Genomic DNA, 20,852 nt, shown 5'->3' on the forward strand with positions numbered 1-20,852 from the left:
GCAACTCTGCTTTTGATTTAAATACAGAAAAAAAAAGTGAAAATTCTACAGAGAATTTGTTTTAAATGCCATTGCAATTTAATGTGATTTACTCTTTCATGACTTACACATAACGAGCTCTGTCATCCTTTTTGCTCTTCTCTAATTCTGCATCCTGTGCAGCACAATTTATTACAAATGCTCTCTCACTAGTTTGCCCAGAGTTTCCTTCTTTCTTTGAAAATTCACACTTGGTACATGATTACCTAGCGTTAGATACTGCAGTGAAAATGCTACACTCGTCAGGTCTTGCCATTTCCTTTCCTAGGCTCTGAAACTGCTCACGACGGAAAACTACCTTTCTCCTTTACAACTTTAAGATTAGTTGCAGGGTCTTTTAAGCAGACTGGCCAGCACTAGATTAAGTCATGCATCAAGCCAGTGTAAACCAGCTGTTTTCATCCTATGCTCCCTCCACGCACACTTTTTTTTTTTTTTTTTGGCAGCCTTTTATTGGTGGAAGCTTATTTTAATGATTTAAAGCATCTTGGGGCACCTGGGTGGCTCAGTGGGTTAAAGCCTCTGCCTTCAGCTCAGGTCATGATCCCAGGATCCTGCTCAGTGAGGAGCCTCTTCCCCATCTCTCTCTCTGCCTGCCTTTCTGCCTACTTGTGATCTCTGTCTGTCAAATAAATAAATAAATTCTTTAAAAAAATGATTATAGCATCTTTATTTCCTTTCAGTCTACTGATGGCTGCCTTCGTGATGCCATTCTGTGTCTTTGCTCAAATAATAATAATTTCTTTGATATGTTCATGCATTATCCATGGAGACACAGAACGATGGCTCTTGAAATGTCACATTACCTTAAGTGGAATTTGGCTTTTGGCAAAAATTTAGTCTCTGTTTTCTTGAGCCCCACAAATATGGTGAATTCATACTGTATACTTCTTTGCCAAGAGAGCAGAATTTAGGAGTGTTCTGTGTTGAATTTGTTCTATATGCAGCCAGCTTGCAAACTGATCATATGAATGAAGCCTTGCTACATACATACATACATACATACATACATACATACATACAATGAAGCCTGTAATGTAGGATCGATTGCATGGATAATCATTTTTAAGGGTTTCCCACCCAATGGTTCTTTCAACGACTTTCCACTTTGCAACTTCCAAATTAGTATTCCATGTACCAGTACGTGCCATGTGGTTATGTTCCTCCTTAAGTATTCTTTTTTTAATCCTTAAATGCTCCTTACTAATCTTTCTCAATCTCTTGAACTTAAGAAATACACAAACTTAGAATATAACCTTTTTGTATTTGAGGCACAGAGATCTAATATCTTTTCTTCTGAGCATTTGTTGAGTAAATAACAAAGTGAGTCATGAAGGCAGAACCTCTTAGGGGTCATTTATTTTATCACTGAGGAAACTAAGGCTCAGAGAAGTGATCCCACTGACCTTATGTACCTGAGAATGGGATGACACACCAGGACCTATATTTTTCTTTCTATGAATATCATAGATACAATTGTTTAAAGCAATTGAGTTCCTTTTCGAGTCAATGATGAATACAAATGTGATGTAAAAATAGAGCCCTTCCTTTATTTGTCTTCAGTGACCCCCTTTCAGATTCTTCTTGCATTTATAACCCTTCTCCCCCACAGCTCCTTAGCCCACTGATAGATGGATGTGTTGAAGGGCCATGGGGTTGCTATGTTTGAGACTCAGGATTCTTACAGAATCAGAAAATCAGTGATCCAGGCTACCTTGGATGAGCAGGATCCTTCATATTCACATTCCAAGGTCACTCTCATGACCAACCTCATTGCTCTTTGCTCAGGTACCATTTCTACTGTGATTAACTCCTAGAGAAGATGTGGATGAAGGGAAATTTTCACAGGCATTTTCAGATATGCAGAAAACCTAAATACAGATAAAATCATACCTGAGGAGCACATGGGGTGTTTTGTGAGTTTTTCTCAGCTTATTTATAAGGATCAGTACTGGTGTTCTGGAAGCAACAACTGAATTACATTGAGTGAAACTGAATCCTGGTGAGAACTTGCTTAATAAATGTCAGGGCTACTTGGTAGATCTTAACTGTCTTGAGAGCAAAATAATAGAAAAGACTGAAGTGATGGATAACTGTAATTTTCCAAAGCCATGACATTTATAATTCGTCAAAACATTATATCTTAGGACACAAAACATTAAGCAATGGGTATGGCAATTACCAAGTTTCTCATGAAAGCAACAAACATTTCGTGAAGTCACCTGGAGGCCTCGAAGAATTTCATTGAGGATTTTTAACTTCCCATTAAAGGACGATAACTTAATGCAGTTGCTTCAGATAGTTAGTACATATACGTTTTCCCAGTTAACTCCATTGACCAGACATTTAGATTTTCATGACTGACAGGTAATTGAACAAACCACGTTCTGAGAACACTATAGTGAATTAAAGAGAAAAGCTGAAATTGTTTAAATGGAGAAGGCTAGGCTATACCAAGATACCTCATATAGAAAAATGGAGAAATGGTTCATAATGTGAAATGCACCCAAGACAGTGAACAGAATACGGAACATTTAGGGATTGTCAGAGCACCATCATAGGGTAGGGTCAAGTCAAAGTGTGGTGGAAGGAAGACCCTGCAGACCAAAGGGAAGTATTGGTTCTATGAAACAAGAATGTTATCCTGTGCTGAAGTACTTACGTTCTGAACAACTCAACCGTGTTTGACATATACTCAAGAAAAGTGGAGGTATTATTTATATATTTAGATAGGAGTAAGACCCTCAGAAAACAAAGTATTTGTAATATTTAATTAAAAGTCTCAAAAGAAAAAGTGTAAGTCGAACCAAGCACTCCTTATTTCTTTACATCATTGGTAGAAACCCATACAATACTTGAGCAAACCAATTAAGATTACAACATATATGATGATTTTTTTACTAGTATATAGTTTGAGCAAACATTGAAAAGCTTAAGAACTTTTGTTTGGCCACAGTTCAGTTTAGAGATGGTAGTTAAAGCCTCTTTTAGTAAGCATAAATACCTTCCTGACACCGTAAGTTGTTTCAAGAAGCGACGGAAATAAGAAAGAAAGTGTAAGGGTAAAAACCAGGAGAATTTCAGTAAGGATTATAGTGCCATGAATCATCTAAGAAAAAAAAGGGATCGAAGCCTTATTATTACATGAGACACTTTAAACTAGGCTGGACAAAGCCCTGGGAGCATCTCTGTAAAGGCAATCCTGCTCTGAGACGGCAGCTGGACCGTAGAGCAAATCTACTTGTTGGACTTCATCACCTAGGTGCAATTCACTGGAATAAACTCGGCAGGCAAAGGAAAAGATAGCACATGCCTGTGCCTGGGATTGAGCTAATAATTGCTCCACGCTCCAGGCTTTGCAGCACAAAACAGCCATTCTAGGCTGTCATTATCTCTTCTTTGTAGTGTCTTGTGGATCATTTGATTAAATAAAAGCCTGTGCACCTCTGTGCTGAAAATAGAGGTGAGCTGACTCCACACACAGCTATTGTAAAGACACACTGATGGCTTTCACTCCAGTTTCCCAGGGTCTGGTTCTCATTTGGAAGGATTAGGTTGTATACAGGTTATAAAATCCAAGGTAACAAAAGCCAAGGATTATTTGCACATCTCAGGGAGAAGATTAATATGACTGAGTGCTTTTTAGCCACATGTTAAATCTGGATAGATTGGTTTGGTTTTGATCTGTTTTTTAATCAGGATCTAGAATAATAGGCTAGCTCCTTCTATTAGTGATCCGGTTTTTCAAGGAATTGAATTAATAAACCCTAATAACCGGAACTGAAAAATAGAAGTGTTCTGAATTTACTTACGAGATTCTATAACTTGCCCGCCTTGTTAATAGACGTTAGACGATAATTCATGATGGAGCACAGTTAACTCTCCTAGGCTTTCCTGAACACTATATGCTTGAATTATTACCACCTGCCAACTTTTGCTTCCTCCAAGCCCCTGATTAGACTTCCTCAGTAACTGATCCTCGTGGATATATTTTATCTACACAGGAGTCAAAGTATTTCAACAAATTCTGTACACGTTATTTCCCTTTTTTTGTTTTTGTATTATGGACTTCTTAGACTTTGTCCAAAATGTGAAATATACTGAGAGAAATGATCAGTTACATATCAGCAACCACAGATTCTAATTTCAGTCTTGCCAATCACTAACCATTTGGCTTTGAGTAGGGGATTTATCATCTCTGTGCCTCAGTTTCTTTACCTGAAAAATGTCTGTTATGAAAAACACTGGAGAATGAACACACTAGCACTTAGAAGTTGCTCAATGCATGCTTATTTCTTAGTATATGCTCTCACCGATCTTCCAGATTGGCTGAGTCTAACCCTCCCTGTTGATGTTCTCATCTCACGATCCTACTGTTGTTTGGAAACTGCCTAGATGCTCTAGTCATTTAATACAAACTCTTAGCTTGTCATGATAATTTCCGCCCAGTATTTCTTGTTGAGCTGCGTCTTTCTGAATCCATTTCTTGCTGCTCTTTGTCTTAGTAACAGAGGTATTTTTTAGCTGCATTCTTGGGTCCAAGGGCAACAAAGAGAAAAGGGGGCAAATCACATGGGGCCAAGATTTCTCTGTTACTTTGGAGCTATCTCTTTAATCACTACAAAGGATTTGCCTGTGGGATGCAGTTAACGCGATCATATCCATGTAACATGTATTCTTCTGGGGCCGTATCCATTTTTTGACATTGGAAACAGTCTCCTAAACATTCTGAAGCTGCAGCCTTGGGAAAGGATTCCTCCCATGATTTCTCTTCCTATGTTTCTTTTCGGTACCATGCTTATGAACGAAAAACACTCCAGCAGGGTCCATCACTGTTTAATCTCTGTCCTTCTATTTATTTATTTATTTATTTATTTATTTATTTATTTATTTATTTATTTATTTTTACCACTGTGGTATTATGCCACTAAAGAAAATGGTGGCCGGAAATTATATGATTGCACTGGCATTTATCTTCATTGTGCTAGAGGACATTTTCTGACAGTGACTTGGGGAAGCTGATCCTTTTTTTTTTTTTTTTCAAATCATGTGGTTTTGAAAAGTAATGCTAAATGCTGGTTGAAATGAGGTGTCGATAGTAGCACAAAGCTTTCCTGTACAGCTCTGACCGTTCCTCTCCATCCAGACGTACGGCAGGCCTTCTCTTCCCGTCCTGGGCTTCTGCAGAGCAGAGCTTCAGAGTATGTATGACCAAAATGCACAAGTAAGTTCAACCGTCTCGTTTGCTTATTCCTTCTGAGCTTGCATGAGCTGTGAACTCTCATGGCTGACTCACTGTTCTGAAAACCTATTCCTGATCCTAACCTCTTTTATATGTATGAAGAGGAATTGAATCTCGAATTCCTTTTCAAGGAATAATATGCATAAACTAATATTCCCCTTAAGACGCCAACTCACCTGTTCTAAAATCTTACTAACGATGCAGGTCATTGACTAATTGCCTCAGAATTTCAAATTGGTATTGATAACTGATGTCCTGATAGTCTGGATTAAGTCTGAGCTTGGATGAATATTTCTCATGAGGATGGTCTCAAACTTGAGCGGGTATGAGTATCACGTGCAGAGCACGTTGGAAATAGGCAAGTAGCTCTGCTGTACGAGAACTGAATCGCATCCAGGATGGTCAGGCCCACTGATGTCAACAAACTGCCCGCTAGAATTCAGGAATCACTCCTTCAGAAGTTCAAAGGTTATTTCTTCCTTGTGCAGTGTTGGTTCTTTGCTTCGAAGCAAGGTTGTTTTCCCTTTTTTTTCTTCCTTCCTATTTCTTTTCCTCTTCAAACAGAATTCTGTTTCATCAAGGACATAATTGAAAACATGACCTCAGATAAATAAATCCCCATCTCTAATATGTTAATTTCATTGAGGGGTTATCTTAGATCTAATACTCCTTTCCATTTAGGTGCTCAATAAGCAATTTCTGATGGACTAATTATCAATACTGCAATTAGTATGTACTATTTAAGTACATCCTAAAAAAAATACACTAAAGGAAAGAAGTAATAAATGAACTGCACACAATTTTGCAGTAAGCTCCTGCTTCTCTCTTTAAATTCTCCAAATATCCAGACCAACCTGCTTTCCTAACAAGTAAATTTAGAAACAGCACTAAAAGACTTTAATTAGCTTATATGATATCCATGCAAGAGAATGGATAATATTCACAATTACAGTAATTAATAATACTAATTAGAACATAGGAGGCCCATGCCTGTGACCCTGAGAAACTTTAAAGCAGGGGTTCGCATCCTTGAGCACGCATCACAATGACCTTGAGTGAAGGCTGAATAAACCAGATCTTCTGCTTCTTTTGGTCTGGGCTAAAGAATTTGAATTTCTGGCCAGCTCCCAGGTGACACTGGTCTGTGGCCCACACTTTGAGAACTTTGCTATACAGAGGAAGGGAACTTTAAACAGAGCAGCAAGTGACTTGGCAAGTATCTTGAAGAGCATTAACACTCGTGGTTTTCGGCGTTTCATTTTTTTTAATAGTTGTGGAATTCCATTTGTCAACATCCTTCAATGAGCTCCCTAAAACTTTGATTTAAAAAATTAATAAAAGGGATAAATGACCATCTTAAGCAGGTTAAATCTTTTGTGTTTACGGAATATACTGTTTTCTATTCAGGCCCCCCTACCTGCAGATATGCCAACACCCCCCCCATCCCCTCTACCCCTCCACACACAGAATAGTGTTCTTAGTACACTTGGAGTTCTGGAGTACAGTCTGGAGAACGATAGGTAAGAAAACTGAGGTCCAGGGACGCCTAGGTGGCTCAGTTGGTTAAGCATCTGCCTTTGGCACAGGTCATGATCCCAGGGCCACGGGATAGAGTCCCACATCGGGCTCCCTGCTCGGCAGGAAGTCTGCTTCTTCTTCTGCCTGCAGCTCCCCCTGCTTGTGCTCTCTCCTCTCTCTCTCTCTGACATTTAAACGAAGAAATCTTTAAATGGAAGGAAGGGAAACTGAGGCCCAGGAAGGGAGCAACACGTCCAAGTCACATAGTCAGAAATTGCTAGAAAGATGCAACTGGGTCCTTAGGTTAAGTCATTGTCTCTCCTAGGACTGGTTTTGTAAGTTTCTATCTTCCCCCTTTACCTTATAATTTTATTTCAAGTTCCTATTCTTTATACTTAGACTAAATATTTATCTATTTCATGACTGTGCATTAATCAAATCACAAATGAATTATGGAAGTTCTTTTCTCTAAGATTTTTATTTATTTATTTATTTGAGAGAGAGCACAAGGTGGGGGGAGCAGAGGGAAAAGGAGAAGCAGGCTCCCCACTGAGTGGAAAGCCTGATGTAGGACTTGATCCCAGGACCCCAAGATCATGACCTGAGCCAAAGGCAGTTGCTTAACCAGTTGAGCCACCCAGACATCACTTATGGGACTTTTTTTTTTTTTTTTAAGAAAAGTACCATTTTTAACAAATTAAAATATTGAAGAAGGAAATATTCCTCTTAAAATGGTATCTGGTTAGTATCCCTTTGGGACCCCTCTCCTTTATCCTTTTATTTATTGTTAAAGATTTTGTTTATTTAGTTGACAGAGAGGCAGGCAGAAACAGAGGGGGGAAGCATGCTCCCTGCTGAGCAGAGAGCCCGATGTGGGGCTCAATCTCAGGACACAGGGATCATGACCTGAGCTGAAGGCAGAGGCTTTAACCCACTGAGCCACCCAGGCGCCCCTATCCTTTTAAACTTTTATGCAGATCACCTTAATTCCCACATTCATTAACACTCTTTGTGTGAAGTAATATTCCCCTTCTTCCTTCCCTTTGGCTTTCCAGCTCATTTTAGGAATGTTCTTCCAGGTTATAAAAAAGCATTTTGTAACAAATGGCGGTAGGTAAAGCCTTCATGAAGTTTATTTTATTTCTGTGAAAGCATGAAGGATCCCATTGAAAGTCTTGTTTCTCCTTCCCACCCTGTAAGTAAAGTTCCTATTCCATGTGAGAAATGGAAAGGGGGGTGGGGGGCAAGCTAGGGAGGGTTTCAGACATGGTACCATTCAAGAAGCTAACTTGGCCTTGCTAATTGAAGGTGGTACGTAGCCTAGATTGTACCCAGGTATAATGTGACTGAGTGCCATGGGCAACTTCTACTTCTAGAGTGCCTAGAAAATGTTACTAAGTATATCCATCAACAATCTGAAATCTTGTAAGTATGAATGCATGTGCTCCTACAAGAGAAAAGTAGAAGATGATTTCACGTATTAACCGTGCAGGAAAATCTAGACTCGAATGTCATTCAGGTGTAACAGCTCACCTCCCTGGAGCATTATAGGAACATTAGGAACATAATACTTAAATCATGATTACTTTTAGACCGGGGAGAGAGTCTCTACCCCAAAGACCAACATGAGGAGAAGGTCAGGAATAAAGGTCAGACATACTGGGTTCTAGTCACACATCCGACATCTGTTAGCACAAACCACACTGAGCCTCAAATTCCTCATCATTAAAACGGAAGTAGCAGGCCTTGTCTAGCTCCTTCAGAGGGTTTTAGTGGAAATCAAGTGATATAAGGCACACATACGCACTTTGAAATTCTACAGCTCTGTATAAATGGGTCGCTAATAACTCCTTGGCCTTTGCTAAGATAATTATTTCTTCTTACTTACCCAAAATCCATTTTTCTTCTTTCCTTCTTTGCCACCTATATTCCTTAACAAACGTTCAGACCCAAAGTTTAGAATCTGTTTTTCTAGAGTCTGTAGTTAGAGGCGATCTCAAGAGCAGCAGAAGTGGATAGATAGATGATAGATAGAAACATAAATGAATAAAAATGCTGTTATCTATTGCTGCATTATATACTAATAAACAGCCTGAAATCTTAGAAACCCTTCAAAGTCCCTTGGTGCACTAAACTTTTTTCGTCTGATGAATTCTTGGTTCAAACAAAAGCCAATGCAGAAGGTCAATATGGAAGACAGACAAGGGCAGAGGGACTCTAGCTGCAGTGGGATATGGAGTCCTGTGGAGGTTACAGGTGTTCCCTGAAAGTCTGATGCACCCCAGAACACACTTGACCACTGCTCTCGGAGCTCACGGCAGTGTGGGGTGTGGGGTGTGTAGACGCAGGCCTGTGTTGGTGTTAATAAGGCAGAGCCACCAAGCCATGTTGTTCACAATTTACTTATCACCAAGACAGGGAAGTAGGCAATGTGATTTAGAAAGATTTACATTAAAATGTTCAAATCTAAAAAGTATTGTCTTTTGAAGAATGTAGTTCTCCTTTTCCTAATAAAAGCAACCTGAAATGCATTGCTTTTCATAAGGATAGATTAAAAACAGTGATGGCATTAGTGTGGTAAGGGAAAAAAAGCAGGAATTCAAAGTGAGAGAGGGAGTTACACAAAATAGGCTATGACTTTATACTGTTGATGTTGAAGGAATTGGGCCGAAAGTAGAGTTAATCTATAATTTAGAAATGGAGCACTTTGAGGCTGAGAGACATGTTGAATTCCTTCAAGAAATGACTGTAAGTGAAGACAACATACTTGACAATATGAAGGAAATAGCAGTTTTTATAGTACTGCTTATTTCTGAATCCAAATTGAAAAGATTTTAACATTTTGGTGACTTTGATTTGTTGTATGTGCTGTTTAGTTCAAAGAGATTATGCAGCCGTTTCTGGGAGGCTTCCTAATTTTCAAAAATTGTGACTTTGTTCCCCAGCTTGAAGATTGTGATTTACGGTAGAGCATGATAAAAATCATTAAGGAACATGTTCAAGAACTAGAATGCAAAGTAATTTCAGAAACATACCCACCAATATAAATCACATACATAATTTGTAAAATTTGTGATGCAAGTTTCAGCGTAAACGAGACACCTCCGATGGGCATATTGATTTCGTCTTCTGTTCCACGGCACCCTCTCTAATGAGCTGAAACTCCATTGTTTCCTAACTTAGCAATGAAGAATTTTTTTAATTGTCTGCACACAGCTCATAATCTTACAACTAAAACCCACTACTAAAACCAACTTGTAACCTGATAAAGAGAGCCTCAAAAACCATAACTAATTAAAATTTAAATATTTTTATATTTTAAATGTGGTTGAGGTCTTTGGTATTTATAATATTTATTTTTTACGTATTTTGACACTGGCGTCTTTGACACATAGATATTCTCTGATAATCTTCAAGTATCTACATCTCGTGACTTTACGAGTTGGAAAATGACTTTATTTTGAGAATTCACCTCTTGTAAATAGCAACCTGAAATTTATCATGAGGTGATAATTTCACATTTTTGATGGTTTTTTCAATGAATTAATAATAACCTGTAAATTATGTTTATTTTTCTTCAATTGTAACTACCTACTTTTTTTTAATTTTCAAAAAATTGCAACAGGACAAAGGGTAATACCAAATGAGGTATTTCAGTTTAAAACTCAAGAGGCTAACTCTGTTTTCCTTTACCAAAAGTTTCAGACCCAAAGTTTACGTCTATCAGACGTCCACAGAAAATCACAGCTTTGGAGAGGAATAGTCAGCATCACGTTGATTGAGGGGCGAGATCTCAAGGCAATGGATTCAAATGGGTTGAGTGATCCCTATGTGAAGTTCCGGCTTGGGCATCAGAAGTACAAGAGCAAGGTAACCGTATCTCTTTCGTGTTCCTGTTGGTATTGGGAAGGCAGTGGTGGGTTAATGGCCATGCTTTGGGAGATGAAGATGCTTCTTAAATGCTGAACAGAGCTTCTTTCAAACATCAGGTCTGCAAACCCGACCAATAACTGTACTGTTGTGTTTCTTACTTAATGTGCTCTGTGACCTGGTTTAAACTACTTCTGTGTCTCAACTTCTTCATCTCTAAGACAGGAGTTGAACTTACCTATTTAAAAAAAAGAAAAAGAGGGGCGCCTGGGTGGCTCAGTGGTTTAAGCCTCTGCCTTCGGCTCCGGTCATGATCTCAGGGTCCTGGGATCGAGCCCCGCATCGGGCTCTCTGCTCGGTGGGGAGCCTGTTTCTCCCTCTCTCTCTGCCTGCCTCTCTGCCTACTTGTGACCTCTCTCTGTGTCAAATAAATAAATAAAATATTTAAAAAAAAAATAAAAAAAGAAAAAGAAAAGCCAGAACAAACCTAAGTTAATGCCTGGCATATAACATGCTGAATGTTGGCTACTATTATTACTACAATTAGCACTGGTATCAGTACTACAAATAGCATTATTTTCCATACCAAAAAATCTTTGTGCATTACTCTGAAACATTTTATTCCAACTGACTTGCACCAATGCAGATTACATTTTTCCCTTTATTTATTTAGAAAACAAAGGGTCAAATTTCTGTTGCCCATACTAGCAGCGTGCCATGATTACTCTAACTCTCCATGTCCCAATTTCCCCATCTGTAAAAACGTGAATTAAGGTAATGCCTAGGGACGCCTGGGTGGCTCAGTTGGTTAAGCGTCTGTCTCCAGCTCAGTTATGATCCCAGGGTCCTGGGATAGAGTCCCATGTTGAGCTCCTTGCTTTTCAGGGAGCCTGCTTCTCCTTCTTCTTGCCACTCCCCCTGCTTGTGCTCGCTCTCTCTTTGGCAAATAGATAAAATAAAATCTTTTGAAAATATATATAAAAAATAAAATAATGTCTACCTAATAAAGTTATTGAGAAGATTGAATAATTATATGTTATACATGTCAAGGGCTTGGAATACTGCCTCATCCATAATAAATAATAAATGGTAGTAACGGAAAGATTATCAGCAGTAGTAAGTATATTGTGTAATAACAATTATATTAGTAGTAGTAATATATTAAATAATCATCTTAGTATCATATTATTGATAGAAGTAATAATACTTAGTAAAGGTCAGTGTGGTCATAGTTCTATTTGGGGTAATGAATTATTTGTGTTGTATCCAAATGCAACCTTTTGGGGGACCTGTCTGGTTCAGCCAGAAGAGCATGTGACTCTCAGTCTTGGGTTCCTGAGTTTGAGCCCCACCTTGGGTATAGAGGTTACTTATGTAAATAAACAAAAACTTAAAAAAAAAACAACAACAAAAACAAATATAGCCTCCTAAATGGTCACCTTCTACAGCTGGCATTCCTCACTTGGGACAACCATCATATCTGTCTTGTATGAAAAATCACATTCTACTTTGTTGGGAATATCTTCACTTTGACATTACCATTTTCAAGAACTTTTGATAAATAGCCTGACAAGGTTCCTTCTGGCACAGGAAGTTTTCATCAGTCACTAGGTAGTTAGAAATATCACGGAGCTGATTTGTTGGTAGGCAGTGAAAACTACTCGCAGGCTGATTGGTTTCCTTATGAAGTGCCCATGTGGCGGAGGGGGAAGGCACCACTTTGGGCCTCAAGGATATCATATAGGAAAGACAATCCTTAAAAAGGAAACTGAAAAATTAGGCTCTTCATGGCCAAATAAGTAAGACAGACCATTCCCCAAAATACCATAGAAGTGCATCTGAGCCCAATAATGAGAGGTTTGAATTATCATCGGATCCTCAAGTGCCATCTTTTTTTTTCTGCCATGAACTTAATAACATATTTTAAAGAAACTACTGATTCCAAAAATAGGTTCCTATGACCACTTCTATCTTGTCCTTTATCAATTAACATCATTTCCATGTTCTGGTAGGCTTAAAACATCACTTATTTTTATAGTTCTGCTCTTTAGGTATGAAATATGAAACCCAGCTATGGACATGTGTCTCTCTTTGCTCTTTCTTTCATGATATATTGCTGATTAATTTCAGATTATGAACTTTAAAAATTATGATTCATTTGTATTACCTTTGCACATAACATACTTCATTGCTTTCAAAGTCTTTACATCTGAAGATTTGTCTCATACATTCAAAAGAGAAAAGGCCACTGCATGCCCTCCTGCTAAAAAGAAAGAAGAGGGAAACAAATATGAAGGTTGGTTAACCCAATGGTGAATGAAATTTCAAAGCACCTCGATATGGGTCACTTTATTCCTTGATTCTACTAGATGTCTTATCTGAATACTTGAAGTTACAAAATTGCACTTTGGATAAGGTATCTTTTTTGTATTTGCAGCATACAGAGTACACACACACACTCGAATTAATTCACAGACATTTTTGACATATTGTTTTGGGGAAAGAGACCTGAGGGTTTAAAGAAAGACCTGAGTTAGAGCCTAGATAATAAAGCATCAGTCACTTCAACTCTAGGTCTCAGTTTCTCCAGATATCAAATGGGGATGAAACATAAATGCTCTAATTCTAACATAAATATTTGCCTGACCACCCCAAAGTTACTTTCTGTTTCTCCCTGCTCCCATAGAACTTCATGGTCTGGGGTTTTTTCATGTATTCAGCTCAGAATTCCCATGTGTGTGGGGAGTAAGGGGAAAAAAAAAAAAAACAACCCTAGGAATCCACATCTCCCTTTATTGTGAGATGACAGACTGTGAGTTATATCTTTGTGCATTAACCAGTTATGTAAAATAAATGCTAGTATCTGAGTGAGCTATTTCACTTATAGACTACTTGCCTTTTCTATATAATTCATATGTCTCATCTCTTATTCAAGATGACAAAGGGGTGCCCTTTGGTTTTCAGGACATATCCTCGAGGGCTCCTTCAGATGGTATGCATTAAAGATGCTAGACATCTAATGACTCATTTCTATCATTTCTGGAAGCTTTTGTTCAAATCTCACACGTGCTTTTCTAGATAGTACCTTAATTTTTATTCAATGACTTGAGTTAATTTTTTGGAAAGACTGATATTGATGAGACAACAACTACTTTTTTGTTTTCCAGATTATGCCAAAAACTTTGAATCCTCAGTGGAGGGAACAATTTGATTTTCATCTCTACGAAGAAAGAGGCGGAATCATTGATATCACTGCCTGGGACAAAGATGCTGGGAAAAGGGATGATTTTATTGGCAGGTTTGTATGATTTCGTATCTTTGGTTCACCCCAGAGATGGTGAAGTTTGTTAAAAGGATAACTGCTTTATCCTTTATGGTTATTGCAATTGATCTTTAATATTTTGAAGGAAGGGATCTGATCATGGTAAAGCAATGCTTGGGTGAAGGGAAAAATAGATTTGAAGACTGACCAGTAGGTGGCAGTTTTGACCAGTTGATGGATAGGCTATCTGAATTTGGTACCTAGAAATTTTTTCCAGGTGTCAGAACATTGTGCGTAAAAGTTCCGGGAATTGCGAAAGAGGAATCTCATTTGATGTAAGATACTTAAACAAAGAGCACAGTCATTGTCTGTAAGTGATCTGAGATAATACTACTTCTCATAAAGCATATGGTGAGACCATAAAATGCATTGTTTCCTACCACTCCCTACAAGGCAGAGAACCAAACTCTTAGGAGTTCATAAATCTGCAGATTTCTCAAGTTTTAGTGATGGCAACATGTAAGTGAGACAGATCCATGTTAACCTAAGAATGCAGTGAAGAAAGGGGTATTACGAGGCTTAATCTCATCGCTCCACAAGGACAAGTTTATTTCGAATTGTTGCTTGAATTCCATGAATTGTTTTCTTGCTTTAAAAGCTATTTCTATTTTTTTTAATATGTATGTTCCTTTGTGGCAAAACACATCAAGACCCGCCACTACTAAAATAAAACATAGTGTACAGAAGAGCTTGGTAGTTTAGAATAGTCTTTTTTCATTGCAGTTCACACGAATTCCAAGTCTCTAAACATACAGCCCGAAGAAATGCGTACACACCAACCATAATCAAGGTCATTGTATGCTAGAAAAGCAAGAATCCAACTTAACGTGTTTATCTCTTTGCTTTTTTGTAATTCTGAGATTTATTTTTTAAACATTGGCTTTCTTTATAGGATTGTAAAGTGAGAGGTTAAAGAGTAGCTTCACTTAACCCATAATGTTTTGCTTATAAAATGAGACAGAAAAAACTGGTGTAACCTAATACCGTGTTACATTTCAAGGCTTTTAAAGGATGATACTTCATTGCATCGTCCCCCCCTTTAGTAAAACATTATTTTCAGAGTTTTTTTTTTAAGCTCTAACTTGTTCTTTTTGGAATATATCACCACTCACGTTGCTTAAGTATACATATGTTAATAACACTGACTACATTTCCTTATGGTTAAATGTCTATGTTTCTGTCTTCCTCAACATGCTATGAGCTTATTCAAGTAAGTGCTGTCTAGCTGTTCCTTAAAGAACTAATTCATTTTCATAATTTAGAGCAACATTAGCCATATTTGGTTACCATGAGATAACCAGAATGATTGTCATGTGTAACTTGCTGCCTCAGTCTCATTATTTTATATCCATACTTTGTTATGTTAGTAATATAAGGAAGTAATTGCTACCATGTACTGCCTTCCTGTACTTCTGAGTTCATATCACATGAAGTATAACTTATCATACCTTTTTCTATTTTTCCCATAATAACAGGTATACTTTTATGTATTTTTCTCTTACTTTAATTTCTCAGCCCATCTGGTATTGACCTCTCCCTTTTCCTCACTTGAAAATATTATGAATTCTTCAAGGCCATGGCTAATTATATTACAGAAATGGTTGGCAAAGAGGTGAACTAGTTTTTCTCATCTCACCTTGTTGCTATGGGTTTGTCCATAATTTGGCAAATTTTGAGAGAGCAGTGACAATTAGCTGATATGAAGAAAATAGGGATTGTTCTAGATAATGGGGGAGGGTGCTAAGGAAGTCTTCTGAAATTTGGGAGAGAAGAAAACCATCTTTGGAGCTTTGTGGTTGGCGGGCATGTGGAGGGGCTAGGTGAGGGGCATGCCTGAGAGGACATGGAAACTCAGAGCCCTAACCCCGTATCTTACCTGTGTAGCTCTCATCTGGCTGTTCCTGAATCATCTCCTTTTATGATAAACTAGCAATCTAGTTGGATGTGTGTTCTCCCTTTTCACTTTTTCTAGTTCTCAGAAGTGTATAGTGTGTGACTTGGGCTTTGCCTGGATTGTTAGATGAGTTGTTTATATTCACAGTTATTACACAGGAGAACCCAGCAAGTAGAATCACTTGAATTGCTTTGACGGACACGTCATGCTCTGCTTCCCAGTGTCTTGGTTATATTAAAACTGGCTTGGGTGGTGATTTCAAATGCTACCACTGAAGAGTTACCGGTTGTTGTTGTGGTGGTTTTTTTTTTTTTTATTTCTCATTCATTTTGAATGAATTACTTTTATTTTAAGTTACGTTTTGTTCTAAGTATAATAATAATAAAAAAAAAAACTTACCTGGCATCAACATCAGTTGTTTTTTTTTAAAGTCCATTTTTGATCATATGCCAAACATAACAGCCTATAAAAGCAATTTGAGCCAAAAAATTTAAGAGTACATCACAGTACAGGTGCAGACAGGATGACTCCTGGGACAGCTTCTGAGTATCAGTGAAAGCCCATTTACACAATAAAGGGAGTTATTGTCAAATTTTGAGGTAATCACAAGTGTTCAGTAGAACTTTTTTGTACACTCACTCTGCTAATTTAACCAAGATGCCCATTGCAGAAAAAGGAAATGGCTATGGTAAATCATCATGTAAAATCTATTCAGTGTCCAGATAGCACCACAAACTCTAGGTTCCTAACTTTATATTTATTAAGTTGTACTTTATTTTTCTATTTAAATTCAATTAATTAACATTTAGTGTATTATTAATTTCAGAAGTACAGGTCAGTGATTCATCAGTCTTTTATAATACCCAGTGCTCATTATATCACACGCCTTCCTAATATCTATCACTCAATTACCCCATCCCCACTCCTCTGCTCTCCAGCAACCCTCAGTTTGTTTCCCATGATTAAGAATCTCTTATGGTTTGTCTCCCTCTCTGGTTTCATCTTGTTTTAGTTTTCCCTCCCTTCCCATATATTCTCTGTTGTTTCTTAAATTCAACATATGAGTGAGATCATATAATTGTCTTTCTCTGATTGACTTATTTTGGTTAGTATAATATGTTAAATTGTACTTTAAACACATCTTGCCACTGAAAAGCAAAGTATTATTATATCTTAAGTGATAGGTAAAGTCACTGTGATTACGTGAAGGCTGTATGGTAATGATGGAAATAATGCAGATTGTAATAGAATTCCTTGGTTCCTTGGGTAGTTTAGATGAGAATTGACTTACCTTCCATTAAGTGAAAGTTCTGGGAGTAAAGTAACAAGAGCAAAATTCATCCTGGTTTTCTGCCTTGTTTTGCAAGCTATCATTGCAACATTTTTTTATGTCCTATTAACTTTTTATCATTTACTTAGAAATACTTTTTACATGTAACTAATGTAAATTTAAAGTGTACCATAGTTGATTTGATACACTTATACATTGTAACATGGTTGTCCTTGTAGCTCTAGTTAACACCTCTGTCACATCACACCATTATTTCTTTTTTGTAATGAAAATAATTAAGATATGTCTGTATTAACTTAAAAATTAGAAACAATTCTGGGAGTTGGCTGGTGGTTGGTGAATGAATTTTAAAGTTGGCCATGAAGGATAACACTGTCCCTTGAATGGCTAATAATGTTTTTTTAAGGATGCTATCTAAATTCAGTCCTAAACTTGAGAATGCTTGTATGGGTTGGATTATCTACCTAGACTAGTTTATTGTGTGAGAATTTTGTTATTGTCCCACTTTATATTCCAGTTTTGGTCAAATATAATGATTTTTGAAAATGTGTTTTGTAAATGTATACTCACTAATAGGCTTTTTTTTTTTTTTGTCATTATAAATACAAGGCTGGCTATGAATGAAAGGGCCACTTGCAAATTTGGAATGTTGATATAGTGAAAAACATTTAACACTGAGCATTACCCACTGCCATTCCCATTTGAACCCAGGCAGTCAGGCTTATACCCGTCCCCGCAACAAGCCACCCAAACTGTTCTTGTCAAGGTCACCTGTGACCCCCAGGACATTAACTCCAACAGCCAATTTCCAACCTTCATCTTACCTAACTCAGCAGCAGTACTGGGTTTGTCACTTGCTTCTAGAACACCACACTCTTTGTTTTTCTCTTACCTCATCACATGTTCCTTCTTGGTCTTACAGAATTTTCCTCACCTCCCTCCTGTTTTAGTTCTGGAGAGCCTCAGAGCCCCCTCCTTGGGCACCTTCTCTGTCTACACCTGCTCCTGTAATTGTCTCCATCCAATACTTTCCTATACTTTCCAATATTGCCTGAGATTGATAGGAACAAACAGCTCCTCTTCATAACTCTTCTCTGAACTCCAGACTTCACACCACCTGTCAGCTAGATATCTCCTCTAGAATGTCTAATAGCCTTCCCCAGTTGAGCAGGTCCAAAACCAAATTTCTGATGCCCAATATCTCCAAATTTGTTCTTCCTTTCAAACTCTTCCTTGTTTTTTTTTAATGCCCAAAACCATGGAGTCTTATTTGTTTCTGTTCTTTCTCTCACTCTTATTAAATCCATCAACAACCCACCAATGTTTCCTTCCAAATATACTCAGAGTCCACTCCTTTCATTATCTTGGTCATTATAATTCTGATTGAAGCCATCATCAGCTCTCGTGTGGACAATAGCTGTAGCCTCCTGTTCTTCCTTCCACATAACCCAAATAAAATAATTTAACTCCTCTGCTCAAATCTCTTCAATTGTTACCCATCTTAATCTGGGCAAAACCTGGGCAACTTTTTATAGTGGCCTATAGTGCTTCACATGATCTAGCCCTCTTACCGCTCTACCCTGAACTTCTGCTGTTCTGCCCTCCCTCCCTCTGTTCCGTTCCACACTCTTTGCTCTTCCTCAAGCACACCAGACACCCTTCCACCTCACAACCTTCTGAGCCATCTACACTCCCCCTGGCTTGCTTCTTTACCTTCTTTAGGTATGTGCACAAAAGTCACATCAGAGAAGCATCCATATGAACCCTGTTTTAAATGCAAATCCCCTTTCCTTGTCATCCCCTTTCCCCTATCCTGCTTTGTTCTTCTTCATAGAAGTCATCACCATTTGACACATATGCATTTCACTTACTTATTTTATCATTTATTTCCCATTGCTAGAATGATGCCAACACTTCATGAGAGCAGAGATTTTTAAGTGTTTTATTGTTGTTGTTGTTGTTGTTCTTCACTGTCACATCCCCAATGCCTAGAAAAGTATATGGCATACAAGAGGTGCTTTATACATATTTGCCAGATTTTAACTGAAATACCTGAATTTTGATTTAATAATAGGAATTATGGCTCCTCCTTCTCTGAGTACAGTTGACCCTTGATTCAAATGGGCTTGAACTGCACACATGCCCTTATACACAGATTTTTTCCAATAAATGCAGTACTAGAATTTATTTTCTTATGATTTCTTATGATTTCCTTAATGACATTTTCCTTTCTCTAGCCTTCTTTATTGTAAGACTATGGTACATAATACTTATACAAAATATCTATTAATTATCTGTTCATGTTATTGGTACAGCTTCTGGTCAAAGTAGGCCAATAGTAGTTGAATTTGGGGAAAGTCAAAAGTTTTAGGGGCGCCTGGGTGGCTCAGTGGGTTAAGCCGCTGCCTTCGGCTCGGTTCATGATCTCAGGGTCCTGGGATCGAGCCCCGCATCGGGCTCTCTGCTCGGCGGAGAGCCTGCTTCCCTTCCTCTCTCTCTCTGCCTGCCTCTCTGCCTACTTGTGATATCTCTCTGTCAAATAAATAAATAAAATCTTTAAAAAAAAAAAGTTTTACACAGAAGTTCAGTTGTGCAGGGATATTGTTCAAGGGTCAATTGTAAATATATATTTGACAACAGGTGTTAATGCAAAGGCAATTAGAACAACACGACTCAGTGGAAGGTACAAAATTTCAGTGTATTTATACATAACTCAAAAGGGAATATTAATGAGTTAGAGTATGGAAGTATCTGAGTAATACTTAAAAAAATACTGAATTTTTGCATTTTTTAAAAAGTAGCCTCTACATTTACCAAGGTACTTATAACTTCTTCATCATTCCAATATCCAGGGAGTTAATGCCATCTGGTGTAAATTTTACACACAAAAAATAAATTTACCATAAGTAGAGAGAAACAATAACATCAATACCTACAGCAGGACACTAATACATTAGCTCAATATTAGGGGATAAGCAGAGTGGTTCATAGGTGCCAGTTTCGCAGATGCAAAAAGTGAGGTGGGAGAAGAAGCAGAGAGGTCGCTCAGCTAGTACGAATCTGGAGTGATTGATATGAGATTCAAATCCAGGACTCCTGACTCTGAAGTCCACACTCCTTTCACTTCAGTCTTATATTCCAAACGGCCTGAAGCCATTAAGTGCTCAATAAAATGCCAAGGAGTCAGTAAACCAACTTAGCTGGTGTACACAATAGTGCAAGTTTGAACAACAAATTCGACCTGTCGCTGAACTACAACAATCAAATGAAGGTGAAATAATGTTAATCTGTATGTAATTATTTAACTTTCTGATCACCTGCATTTTGGCAGGCAAGACGGACTGCCACCTTTACGATAATCAGCTAATAAATCCTCACGATTGTTACACTTTTATGCAGAGCAGTAATCTGAACAAATTGGCTGCCGACAGCTGCAGTAAATTGCCAAGAATGAGTGCTGTCAGAGAACAAGTTGTTTTTATGAACGTGCAGAATAAGTAAATCCCGTGTCAAGCAATCTTATTCAGTTGGAGTTGTTTGCAATCCAATATAGCAAGATTTATAATGTTATTTATTAGTGTGCAAAATGTTTGTTTATCTTTAAAGTGGCATTGATCTGGGGTACATATATTTTAGGTTGGTGAATTGCTACTGACTTTATTTGTTGCATTGTTAT

The 20,852-nt window shown here is 37.8% G+C and overlaps 1 protein-coding gene across 10 annotated transcripts in view; it reads left to right on the top strand.

The window, feature by feature from the left end:
• The window catches only part of MCTP1 (multiple C2 and transmembrane domain containing 1), a 535,159-nt gene that overhangs the window by 315,598 nt on the left and 198,709 nt on the right, over nucleotides 1–20,852 (top strand). For 5 of the 10 annotated variants that reach the window (XM_046000381.1, XM_046000385.1, XM_046000387.1 and 2 more), the window contains 3 exons: nucleotides 5,186–5,263; nucleotides 10,499–10,669; nucleotides 13,837–13,967. In XM_046000381.1, coding sequence (XP_045856337.1) covers nucleotides 5,186–5,263; nucleotides 10,499–10,669; nucleotides 13,837–13,967 — 380 coding nt within the window. The remainder of the gene's footprint in view (nucleotides 1–5,185; nucleotides 5,264–10,498; nucleotides 10,670–13,836; nucleotides 13,968–20,852) is intronic. The other 5 variants (XM_046000382.1, XM_046000383.1, XM_046000384.1 and 2 more) reach the window with 1 other exon arrangement.

The sequence above is a fragment of the Meles meles genome, chromosome 3 (assembly GCF_922984935.1).
Source record: "Meles meles chromosome 3, mMelMel3.1 paternal haplotype, whole genome shotgun sequence".
Lineage (NCBI taxonomy): Eukaryota > Metazoa > Chordata > Mammalia > Carnivora > Mustelidae > Meles > Meles meles.